At 44.3% G+C, this 13,519-nt stretch overlaps 1 protein-coding gene across 1 annotated transcript in view; it reads left to right on the top strand.

Moving 5' to 3' along the window:
• LOC142895010 (NACHT, LRR and PYD domains-containing protein 12-like) overlaps positions 1–13,519 on the top strand; it is a 160,867-nt gene that overhangs the window by 41,884 nt on the left and 105,464 nt on the right. The window contains exons 4-5 of the mRNA XM_076035736.1: positions 4,258–4,431; positions 5,765–5,938. Coding sequence (XP_075891851.1) covers positions 4,258–4,431; positions 5,765–5,938 — 348 coding nt within the window. The remainder of the gene's footprint in view (positions 1–4,257; positions 4,432–5,764; positions 5,939–13,519) is intronic.

A 13,519-nucleotide genomic window follows, 5' to 3' on the forward strand; every position in this document is an offset into this window, starting at 1 on the left:
CAAAGCAAAGGATGTTGTCAGGTTTGGGACCAGGAACAGTGGTATTAACATCACCTGTAACCCCGATGCCATTTATGGTCTCTTGCGGAAGCACTTTGATTCTGTTCCGTGTTCACCACTCCCATTAGCAGACTTTTACACCACTCTTCCTGGGAAGGGTGAGGATGCCTTTGACTACTGGCTTAGACTGAACCGCGCTGTTGACTTGGCCATTGAACGTCTGAAGGAGCAAGGAAAGTCACTGGACAGCCCCAGCACTGAGGTGACTCGAATGTTCATAAAGAACTGCCCTTCTACTGAGCTCGCCATGACCTTCAGGTCGAAGACGATAGACAAGTGGACTGCTCGTGAAGTCCAAGACATTCTGAACGAATATCATTCTGAAATGATGTCAGTGAACAGAACTTCCAGAGAAAGGGTGTCAGTGAATGCTCTTGCTGCTGTCTCGCCACCTGCACCACCTGCTGAAGAACAGAGCCCACTGCAGCCACAGGCCACTGACCCTGATGCCCTGAACCGCCTTATTAACATGCTGGAGAAGGTGCTCCTGCAAAGATCTTCCCCAGCTTCAAACAGTCCTGTTCATGGTCCGACTCGACGGCCTGGCCCAAGGCACCCCAGGATCGGTGGGTTGCACTTGGAGGAAATGTCTTCTTCTCCACCATGGACTTGACGTCTGGCTTCTACAATGTGTCACTCCATGAAGAGCACAAAAAAATACACAGCTTTCTCTTCACCTTTTGGCCTCCACTAGTACAACAGAATGCCACAAGGTCTGTCCAACAGTCCTGCAACATTCATGCGAATGATGATGTCAATCTTCGGGGATGAAAACTTCACTAGTCTGCTCTGCTATCTTGATGACCTGATGGTCTTTGCCCCAACTGAACAGCAGGCGCTTGAGCGTCTAGAGATGGTGTTCTCCCGTCTGAAAAGTCACAAACTCAAACTGGCCCCCAAGAAGTGTCATCTCTTGCAGAGGTCAGTAAGGTTCCTGGGACATGTCATTCGTGGGGACGGGGTGATGAAGGACCCTGACAAGATGAAAGCCATCATGGATGTGGGAGAGGCTGACCTGATGGAGAGTGATGGTGTGAGCCCTTCCTGGAGGAAGATTAATTCTTTCCTGGGCCTAATCTTCTACTATCAGCACTTCATAGCTGACTGCTCTGCTAAAGCAAAACCCTTGTTCAGACTCCTCTCTGGAAGGCAGGTGCAGCATAAGGCCATGAGAGGCAGGAAGGTGAAAAAGCGATCATCTGCTCCACCAGCGCTTATGGCGAGCGACTGGACTGCTGCATGCAAAGAATCGTTCCAGACCCTGAAGAATGAATTAGCTTGCAATGTCACCTTATCCCACCCCAACTTCAGTGAGCCCTTCGTTCTCGCTGTTGATGCGTCGTTTGATGGCATTGGCGCAGTCCTGTCTCAAGTGCCACCAGGTGAGACTGTTGCTCGACCTGTCGCTTTCGCCAGCAAGACACTGTCCCGATCACAAATTAACTATCCAGCGCACAGGTTGGAATTCCTGCCGTTAAAATGGGCCATTTGTGACAAGTTTGGTCATTGTCATTGCCCATTGTCCTACATCTTAACAAAGCCATGTTTGGACGCATGTGAACAAAGATGGGTTGCTAAGCTTGCCGCATTCGATTTCGATCTGAAGTATGTCCCTGGCGTTAAGAACGTTGTCGCTGATGCGCTAAGCCGCGAGCCATTCGTTCAGTCATGTATCAGTCAACGTCTGATGAAAGAGCCCTACATTGCACTGCTGGACGAAGTTAATGGCATCGTCAGGGGTACAGTGCAAGATGCCTTCCGGCTGACAACTGCCAAGTTCTTCAAGAAAGGGAACCAAGACCATCCGATTCTGATGCTGAAGCCGTTAATTTATTTTGAAAGGTGACCCGCAGCTACTTAAGGTCGAGAAAAAAAAATGGCCGAAATGTTTGTTTGATGGAAAGCGGGTCAAGCCGGAGTGGTTGGTGAGCCAAAAATTCTTTTGACCTCACGTTGTCTGTGTTGCCTCGAACCAAAAACTCAAGAAGGAAAATAAACGAGTTAAATGGAACCCACGTCTCATCAATTTATGAATGATGTAGTGGTGCTGGTATGACGGACGGACATTGAAGACACCTGAGCGTCAAAGGTAAAGAGCGGCTACATGAATGAAAACTGTGGAACTACACAGTCAATCAACACAATCAACACATTGAACACACAAACACATCACATCCTTCCTTCATTTGGCAGCAGACAATAAAACAGCAGTTGGATCAAAGATGCAGTGGAGTCCGAAGAGACGCCAGTGAAGGATCTCTGATCCAGTGGAGCTCCAAGCTGCAGTGACTTTACACACAACTGAGCATCATGTTGAGTTGAAGCAGCAGATCAGAGCAACACTGTCAGTCACAACAGGACGTGTTGACAATCAGTGGCTGGAAGACACTGGAGTGTGAAGCTGCACTGAGGACACTGTAGTGGAGACACTGAGGACCTGGGGCTTCATTTACAAAAACGTACATGGATTTCATCCTGAAACAAAAAAATCTAGATGTTCAAAATGTTGCGAACGCACAAACGCACACCCATTTCCTTTGAGAGTCCCAATCCTCGTGGAATTGATCGCACATGAGCACGAGCCCTGCTCCTCCCTCGGAACACCTCCACATACAAAGCGTTGGACTTTTGGAAGGACAGTCTTGAGGTCAGCATGACTAAAATCTCCAGTGAGGATGGTAAAGCTTTTGGGTTTACTGTCTGTTGATCACTGATGGCCTGGTACAGTTCATTGAGTGCAGCGTTCCTCTCACTGCTGTTGTTGGTGGGAGGGATGTAAACTGCAACTAGCAAAATGGCAGTAAACTGCCAGGGCAGATAGAATGGACGGCACTTTATGATCATCAACTGTGCCAGTGGTGAACAGTGTTTGCATACCACTGCAGTGTCCCGGCACCACGCACCACAGATGTAAACACATGCTGCACCACCGCGGGACTTCCCTCCATTTACATGATGATGGTGATGGTGATGATGATGATGATGATGATGATGATGATGATCAGACATTAATGAGTCTTGATTCACTTTCACTGTCTTTAGAATCTCACATGTCGACCACAACTTCTCTCTCTGCTCTCCTTCATCCAGTGAACTCTCAGAGCTTCAGTGTGCAGTGGTGTCTTCAGCTCTGCAGTCCAGCCCCTCCCACCTCACACTGCTGGACCTGAGTGAGAACTTCCTGAGGGATCCTGGAGTGAAGCTGCTCTGTGCTGGACTGCAGAGTCCAAACTGCAGACTGGAAGTTCTCAGGTCAGTTCCTGCTTTCTACTGGTGGACAGTGTGTGTCAGCAGATGACAACTGGTGTGTAACACTGCTCAGTGTGAAGACTTTGAAGCAGATATTAAAGACTCATCTAGACAAAGTGGATGTTGATATTTTCATGTCAACAATCTGCAGCCAGAAAAGACTTTGGATGGTGGAAGAAAGTGTGGAAAATGTCTCCAGTCACTTTGGAGCTCAATGGAAGTTGTTGATTGGTGATGAAGGTCACATGACTGAGCAGAAGATCCTGTGAAGAAATATTAGAGGCAGATTAATAGTGCAGCAGTATTTCTTCATCTTGTCCTTTGAATGTGTTTGACTTGTAACGAGACTCTGATGACTGAAAACAGCCACAAGCACACAAAGGACTCACTGATTATTTTCCATCTTCACTGCTGATTGGCTGCACACTGACTGACACACTGCTGTTGTTATTGTGTTGACAACCCACTGGCACAATGACTCCTTTGAGGGAATGACTCAGTGATCCCAACAGCTACACATCTGGATCATCAACAGGGAGAAATGACTCTGAATATGACATTTGCACCATGGAAGAAATCAAATATTGATTCTTTATTCAGGCTGGAGAACTGCTGGTTGACAAAGCTCAGCTGTGATTGGCTGCTCTCAGCTCTGAAGTCCAACCCCTCCCACCTCAGAGAGCTGAACCTGAGTTGGAACCACCTTAAGGATTCATCAGTGAAGGAGCTGAGTGGTTTTCTGCAGAAGTGTGAGCACCCCTGGTTTAAAGGTACAGTGTGTATTATCCTGCCATCTGGTGGTCAGATTTCAGCGCTCATTCACTCACCCGCTCTCCTTTGTTGAGTGTCAGATTCTAAAGTCGACTTTTGACTTTGATTCTCAGAGTGATGACACCCTGGAAAAACACTCCATCATTATAAACTCTCCTTCATTTCTTCTTTATTCAGGTTGTGGAGGTGCAGTTTGTCAAAGCTCAGCTGTGATTGGCTGCTCTCAGCTCTGAAGTCCAATCCCTCCCACCTCAGACACTTTGACCTGAGTTGGAACCACCTTCAGGATTCAACAGTGAAGGAGCTGAGTGGTTTTCTGCAGAGTCCAGACTGTAAACTGGAGACTCTGAGGTCAGTTCACCCTCTTCACTCTACAACTTCTATCACTCTTGTTGTTGTTGTCATGATTTTCACTTCACTGCTGTTGGAAATTCAATTTGCAGACACTTTTTTTTTGATAATGAATGAAAGGGCGTGTTTTCATTGCCTCACCTCGCCTCGCCATGGTATGGTGTTAGGGTGTTTGCACTGGCCGCTACACAGTTGTAGGGGGCGCTGTTTTGGTACATCAATCCCCTAGGGTCCGAGCAAGACGAAGCGAGTTTAGTGGTGACGTAGCGACGAGCAGGGCACTGGATTGGCTCCGTGTCCGCGTCGATGTTCCCTGTCAGAGCGGACATCCACGCCAACTCCTTTGACACAGAACTTCCGTGTCAGGTACATTTTACCGTGAATACAAGTAGCTACTATTGGTGTTGTACAAATACATTTATGTGTATACAGTTTTTGAAAACAGCTTTTTCAATACATGTTTACTTTCGTCTTTTGGGGAGAGGCAGGCGAACCGGGAATGCCCTTGACGTGAGTGTGTTCAACCATATTCGCGAAAACGACAAACGGCAAATGGCGAAGCGCTCGGTAAAGAAAACAAATCGAGTTGCTCCTGCGTGAGGCGCGGTAAGCTAGGGAACCCCAGGAGTCTTGAGGAGAGAAGAAATACTGATTCGTCGAGAGGACGTGGCTCTTGGCCGCGAGGAAGCCTCAAACACCGCGGCATATAACAAAGTCGTCCTTGGCTCGCGAGGGCAGCTATTTCAAATAAGGAGGCGTGTTTACTGTCTGTTTTTCTGTTTGTTTGTTTTTAAATAAACGCTATTTCCCGTTGTATCCGTCTCGTGTTTACTTTTGGTGAAAATATGAAGGTTGAACTACACATTTGCTCGCATGGAAAACGAAACAATAAATTATAAATGTTGCTGCATAAATGATCAACTGTGACTTCAGTGAGGGAAAGTGTTCTTTCTTGAACAGAAAAGCAACCACAGACCGAGCAGCAGGTATGAAACAACTTCTACTTTGTCCATCGCTGCGCTGTTGTGTATCGCACAGAAGTGATGCTGGGGAAAACATTGTCCCGCTTTACCGTGTCGACTCCGCCCACGGTCTCGTAATCACAGAGCCAATGAAAACGCAATCGTACCGAGGCGAACCGTGGTGAGGCAAGGCAATGAAAACACGCCCTAAACTGGGCTTGAAGGTACAGTGGGTAAAATCCTCCCATCTAGTGGTCAGATTGCAGACTGCTGCAGATTCTGAAGTCGACGTTTCACTTTGATGTTCAGAGTGATGACACCCTGGTAAAATTCCATCGTTATAAACTCTCCATCATTTCTTCTCTATTCAGGTTGGAGTACTGCTGGTTGTCAAAGCTCAGCTGTGATTGGCTGCTCTCAGCTCTGAAATCCAACCCCTCCCACCTCAGACACCTGGACCTGAGTCAGAACCAGCTGCAGGATTCATTAGTGAAGGTTCTCAGTGGTTTTCTGCAGAGTCCAGACTGTAAACTGGAGACTCTGAGGTCAGTTCACCCTCTTCACTCTACAACTTCTATCACTCTTGTTGTTGTCGTCATGATTTTCACTTCACTGCTGTTGGAAATTCAATTTGCAGACACTGGTTTGTGTTTGAAATGAGTGGAACTGGGTTTGAAGCAGGGGTGTCCATTAGGTCAATCGTGTGGAGTCCTCGTCACTTCCAGCAGGTAGAATGGTTCAGGCAGGAACTCAGTGATCTTGGTCATAATGTACGATGTGCTGGATTTTGTTTTTATATGTGCTGGATTTTACAGTCAAAGGTAAATGAGACGAATCGGCTTCTGCACCGCTCAGATCAAATAAAGGAGACATGAAGCAGATTTCATTTTAAATCTGAAACTATAATAATTGTTAAAATCAATGTATACTTCAGATACCTGCATTCTGTATGAGAGCAGACAGGGACAGCAAAAAGAGTTTGGCTGTTGTTTTCTTTAAATACACGCCAAACTACCGTGCTTGTCACGTGAGCTTGCAATCCTGGCGTAAACTGATGGAGACGCCTCGCTCGCAAAATACGCTTCAAAGTCACGCACAGCAGAAGCACCGGAGATCCTGGGAGATACTGCTAGCAAAACATGTGCGTTACACACACACACACACACACACACACACACACACACACACACACACACACACCGATTGTATAGTAGGTAGATCTTTTTGACTTGGTCATTTTAAAAGTAGCTTGCATGTTGAAAAAGTGTGAGCACCCCTGGTTTAAAGGTGCAGTGTGTAAAATCCTGCCATCTGGTGGTCAGATTTCAGATTGCAGCGCTCATTCACTCACCCTCTCTCCTTTGTTGAGTGTCAGATTCTAAAGTCGACATTTGACTTTGATTCTAAACTCTCCATCATTTCTTCTCTATTCAGGTTGGAGGGCTGCAGGTTGTCAGAGCTCAGCTGTGATTGGCTGCTCTCAGCTCTGAAGTCCAACAACTCCCACCTCAGACACCTGGACCTGGGTCAGAACCAACTGCAGGATTCAACAGTGAAGGAGCTGAGTGGTTTTCTGCAGAGTCCAGACTGTAAACTGGAGACTCTGAGGTCAGTTCACCCTCTTCACTCTACAACTTCTATCACTCTTGTTGTTGTTGTCATGATTTTCACTTCACTGCTGTTAGAAATTCAGTTTGCAGTCACTGGTTTGTGTTTGAAATGAGTGAAACTGGGTTTGAAACAGGGGTGCCCATTAGGTCGGAGAGAGAGAGAGAGAGAGAGAGAGAGAGAGAGAGAGAGAGAGAGAGAGAGCTTTAAGAGTGGAGTCCTCGTCACTTACAGCAGGTAGAATGGTTCAGGCAGGAAGTCAATGATTAGAAAACACGGTGGTTGTGGTTGATCTTGGGGTGAATTCCAATTCCTCCCTTAACCCTCAATCTCAACCCTCAATCTCAAAAATGCGCGCTCTCTGCTAGGTGCAAATGCTGTCCCGATTCTAAGAACGTCCAGTTGAGGGAGGAGATTAAGGGCTGTATCGCCCTCAATATTGAGATTCTCCGGCACCACCCTTGGCAGTGAGGGCTACCCAGAAGGCATTGTGTATTTTCGCCAAGACATCTTCGAAAAAGATGGCGACAAAAAAGCGAGCTACAAATGGAAGTATTTTCTTAGTTAATAAAGATATAAATATTACAAAACCATTTTATTGTCTTAGTTTAAGAGTTTTTTATGGATTATTGACATCGTTGTTGCGTAACATTTTTATTTTTTTTACTTTACGATGTTTGTCAGCCGGACCGGCGGTCCCGGCTTCACGTTACTTGTGTACCTCGTTGTGTAACGACGGAGGACTTCTTCTTTTTCATCGTCTTTTTCTTCTTCTCCTTCTTCTTCGTCGTTGTCGTCTTCTTGACAGACTGGACTTAGCTTTGGCGTACGGCAGCCCCCCACAGTCTGAAGACGTAACTGCACTTAAGGGGTGTCCCATTTCTAAGCCCTTACACTTATTTTTGAGGGCCAAGATTGAGGGCCAAAGATTGAGGGTTAAGGGCGAGGGTTGAGATTAAGGAGTTAAAGGAGGAATTGGAATTGGCCCTTGGTCATAATGTCCGATGTGCTGAATTTTGTTTTGATGCCTCACTCGGAAAATACGCTTCAAAGTCACGCACAGCAGAAGCACCGGAGATCCTGGGAGATGCTGCTAGCAAAACATGTGCGTTACACACACACACACACACACACACACACACACACACACACACACACACACACACACACACCGATTGTATAGTAGGTAGATCTTTTTGACTTGCTCATTTTAAAAGTAGCTCGCATGTTGAAAAAGTGTGAGCACCCCTGGTTTAAAGGTGCAGTGTGTAAAATCCTGCCATCTGGTGGTCAGATTTCAGATTGCAACGCTCATTCACTCACCCTCTCTCCTTTGATGAGTGTCAGATTCTAAAGTCGACTTCTGACTTTGATTCTCAGAGTGAAGACACCCTGGAAAAACTCTCCATCATTTCTTCTCTATTCAGGTTGTGGAGGTGCAGGTTGTCAAAGCTCAGCTGTGATTGGCTGCTCTCAGCTCTGAAGTCCAACCCCTCCCAACTCAGACACCTGGAGCTGAGTTGGAACTGCCTTCTGGATTCAACAGTGAAGGTGCTGAGTGGTTTTCTGCAGAGACCAGACTGTAAACTGGAGACTCTGAGGTCAGTTCACCCTCTTCACTCTACAACTTCTATCACTCTTGTTATTGTTGTCATGATTTTCACTTGACTGCTGTTGGAAATTCAATTTGCAGTCACTGGTTTGTGTTTGAAATGAATGAAACTGGGTTTAAAGGTACAGTGTGTAAAATCCTCCCATCTAGTGGTCAGCTTTCAGATTGCAGATCCTGAAGTGGACATTTCACTTTGATTTTCAGAGTGATGATACCCAGGAAAAACTCTCTATCATTATAAACTCCATCATTTCTTCTCTGTTCAGGTTGTGGGGCTGCAATTTGTCAGAGCTCAGCTGTGATTGGCTGCTCTCAGCTCTGAAGTCCAACCCCTCCCACCTCAGAGAGCTGGACCTGAATATGAACCCCCTGAAGGAGTCATCAGTGAAGGAGCCACTGATGGATCTTGTCTACAGCAGTGACCATCAACTGGAGAGTCTGAGGTCAGTACTGGTTAGGAACCAGTGGATGATGGTTCCAGCACCAAAGCCAGTTGATCCCACAGCAGAGGTCCAGTGTTCCCAGTCACAGTGTGAGAGGAGGATGGTGACGTCCAGCTGCTCCTCATTCATCCAACATCTGCTGCCAAACTGCTTCTTCTCTCAGTTCACCACCCAATTATTGATCAGTTCATCTTCATCAGGCCTCAGTATCAGTCCAACACTCCATGGTCACATGACCTTCACATGTTCCACACTAGACATGTGACTGAGAGTCTGCTTCTTCTCACCAGTCACTCCACCATCTCCATCAACAGTCAGCGTCTCTGTGATGATGCGTTCAAGGACCGTGAGTCCTGACTCCTGCTGTCTCTTCTTCTCTCTACAGGTGGAGGTGAGGGAGGATGAGGAGGAGAGTGAAGAGGAGCGCTCCATCTAGTGGTGGCTGACAGAACTACAACAAGTGGAGCCAAACAGCAAGCTGTGTGTCATGACTAGTGATGGTGAGGTGAAACCTCATGAGGCATTGAACCGCTTGAGCCAAATGGTTCGAGAAACGGAAACCACCTACTGGCCAAATGTACAATCACAGGCAAGCTGTGTCTGAACCACGTGTGATGCATTGAATTTTTGTGTCTGTTATGTCTGTTGGGAATGACTATGAATTGCAAAAAATGAATGACCAAATAATTTCTGTACATAAATTATATATATTTTTTTGTTTTTTTTTTCTCACTTATTTATGATTATTTTTATGGGTACTGATGCCAGTGGTTATGGGGATGCTCCAAACAAATTTTGTTGTTAACTTTGTTCAACAATGACAATAAATAAATAACTTGACTTGATAACTATGTGTATGATACATTTTTTGAATGTATTCTGTTTGTGCAATTTTTTTCTGAAAATGGCATGGGTGTAATCAGGCAGATGACAGTGAAAGTGATTGTGGGACTTGGAAAAGGGCATAGATCAGGGGTGCTCACACTTTTTCAACATGCAAGCTACTTTTAAAATGAGCAAGTCAAAAAGATCCACCTACTATAAAACAGGAAAAGTCATTCAGAAATATATTTGTAGTCCAATGATAAAGAAAGAAAGAGGATTAAATGGGTCAACATGTTCCCATGTGCATTTATGCTCATCATTGCACAGAAAACTCATGGTTTAAAATTGTTTAGGTTATATCTGCCTATGTTTGATTTTATCAATAAAAGTGTGTCTACGTTAAGATGTTTTGCTGTATAGTTTTGTGTTTTCCAGCGCATAGGTTAGGGATAATTGGTGTGTGTGTGTGTGTGTGTGTGTGTGTGTGTGTGTGTGTGTGTGTGTGTGTGTGTGTGTGTGTGTGTGTGTGTGTGATGCAGACGTTTTGCCAGCAGCATCTCCCAGGATCTTCCATTTTCCGAGCGAGGCGTCTCCATCAGTTTACGCCAGGATTGCAAGCTCACGCGACAACCCCGGTAGTTTTGCGTGTAAAACAACAGCGAAACTCTTTTTCCTGTCCCTGTCTGGTCTTTATTTGATCTGAATAGTGCCGAAGCCGATCCGTCACATTTACGTTTCACTGTAAAGCACAGCACATATAAGAACAAAATCAACCAGATCCACCGTGTTTTCTAATCCTGCCTGAACGATTCTACCTGCTGTAATTGACGCGGATCTCTCTCTCTATCTCTCTCTCTCTCTCTCTCTCTCTCTCACACACACACACACACACACATACACACTCTCTCTCTCCCTCTCTCTCTCTCTCTCTCTCTCTCTCTCTCTCTCTCTCTCACTCTCTCTCATGCGATCGACCCAAACTCCCTTCGCAATTGACCAGTAGATCGCGATGGACGTAATGGGCACCCCTGGCATAGATGCTTGTGTAACATGGACATTGATGTACAGAACAGGGGGCTCCATCCTATCACCTCTCCTCTCCTCACTCTCTCCCTAAGCTCTCAAAACTATCTCCAAACTAAACGCTATCTACTCTCAAACACTCCAAACTATAAACACTATCCAAAATCTAGTCATCCAAACTCTCTCCAAATCTCAGTTGACTGCAACTCTCCTACAATAATCCCCATTTTGAATGGAGCCTGAGGGGTCTATATAAACCGTTAAAATATGAATTGCAGATATATATATATACATATATATATATATATATATATATATATATATATATATATATATATATATATATATATATATATATATATGTACACACACACACATATATATATATATGGGTCCACTTTTCTGCTGCAGCTGGCCATTTTCATTTTACACCGTCCAAATTTACAGCTCAGGCGCTGGGACGAATTGCAAATTGTGTGCAGATACAGGCTTACACTTCAAATAATTATGAGAAAAATCCAACGTCAAGAGAGCACTTCCATTAGGAAATAGTCAACATGAAATTTCGTCTTCTACTGACACCTGCTGGTCAAATTGAATAGTTGCAAATATTGTGAAGAAGTTGTCATCTAATTCTAATCCTAAACAATATGGCCATTCGAAGTGAAGTATGAAGACAATTAATCAGGTTTGTACTGCTTGATTAAACACATTCATCCCGTTCCAGTGCACTAAAACCCACTCCCTTCAGGACCGTGTCAGCGAAGCCAAAACTTCCTTGAGTGACGCTGTTTCCCAGCATGCAATGCGAGCTAGCGATTCACAATACAATTTCATCACAAACATGGATGTAAAAAATAAAAAGGGACGAAAAATGAAACTTCAGGAACACCAACCAATACATTGCAATACAAGCAGAACTGGGCCGAAGTTTTATATTATGTACACCATAAAACAGCCTTCTGGTGGACAAGCCATACTATTTAATCCGTGTCCTCCTATGGCACTTCCGTGGGAGGAAGCTCATCGTAGAGGTCACGTGCTGGTTGCACGTCACTCCACCAATCACTTCGGGGAAGGTCTAAGCCAATCGGTTGAGTGAGTGAGTGAGTTTGACTGAACCCAATTCAGACTAATCACCCTCCACTTTTTTTGTTTTGTATGAGCATTTATAAAAAACAACAACATAATAATAATATGGATTTTGACCATGTATGTTTTGGAGTTCATTGAAAGAGGTTAATAAAAAAAAAAAAACATATATGCATATATTATATGTATACATATATATATATATATATATATATATATATGTATATACATATATATATGTATATATATATATATATATATATATATATATATATATATATATATATATATATATATATACATATATATATATATATATATATATATATATATATATGTATATATATATATATATGTATATATATATATATATATATATATGTACATATATGTGCGTGTGTGTGTGTGTGTAACTTTAACTAACTTATCTATTTCTATATTTCTATCCATCTATCAAACTTACTATCTAGGGATCTTGATATTGTGTTGGCAGATGCATTATCACGTGTACATGTGGACTAGCTGCGAAATTCTTATTTCGGGGGAACTGAGGGTTTTCTTGTTTAGTTTTGTTTGTCGGTATTTTAATAGGGTTTGGTTCTTAAGGGAGGGGGTGTTATGACCCACGGGTGGGTCTAGGTGCCTCTATGATTGTGTCTGTGTGTGTGTGTGTGAGAGTGGATGATGCCTTGCAGGTGCGGTCCTGGATGTCGGCTGCTGATTGGACGCGCCACGGCTGAGAAGGAGGAGCAGTCGAGCCAGCCTGACAGTCATCCCTCCTCCGCTCCCAAGTCTGCAGTTAGTCACTTCTGAAATGGTGTTAGAGCACGCAGCCGTAGGGGTGGGCTGCCATTTTCTTTGTCCCCTCTTTTCTCCTGTTTATTAAGTATGTAGGGAGTTTAGCCTTTCTGTATTTGGGTTCTCTTTCTTTCTTTAGTTAGTTCTTAAGGCGAGCTAGTTGGAGTTTGGTTTATTATTTTGGCCTGGGCCCACCCTGAAACCTTTGCTGCCCACCGGTTAAGTTGTTTTGTTTATTTCATTTACTTATCAATAAATGTTTTTGTTGAAAACCGCCAACTGCCGTGAGAAATTAATGAGCCTTGGGAGTGGGGGAAGGTGTCCCACACGTTGCGTCTCGGTCCCCCTCGACGGGACGTAACACAGAGTTTTCACCGTGACAGCAGGTTGAGCTCCTACCGTTTTACAAGTGACGTCGTCACGTTAGCTTGTTCCATCCTTGCTAAATTCTTTAAAGAACTACCGTAAGTAAACTTTTAAATTATAATACACTCTACACTAATTGTAATTTCCTGCCCGTGGTTCTATATTGCAACAGTTGACGGCTCATATCAGCAGACACGCAGCAACAATCTGGGCATTGCGGGTGATTCATAAATATGTCATTTCTTATTAATTAGCCCATAAGTGTTGTACACCAGTGTGACACCAAATGCTTGTTGCTGACAGCAGTGAAGAAATGACACTCTAGTGTTTCTGCACATTAGTATAAATAGAGTGATTCT

Source organism: Nelusetta ayraudi, unplaced genomic scaffold, assembly GCF_046127955.1.
Source record: "Nelusetta ayraudi isolate G7.1 ecotype Tasmania unplaced genomic scaffold, CSIRO-AGI_Nayr_v1 ptg000048l, whole genome shotgun sequence".
NCBI lineage: Eukaryota > Metazoa > Chordata > Actinopteri > Tetraodontiformes > Monacanthidae > Nelusetta > Nelusetta ayraudi.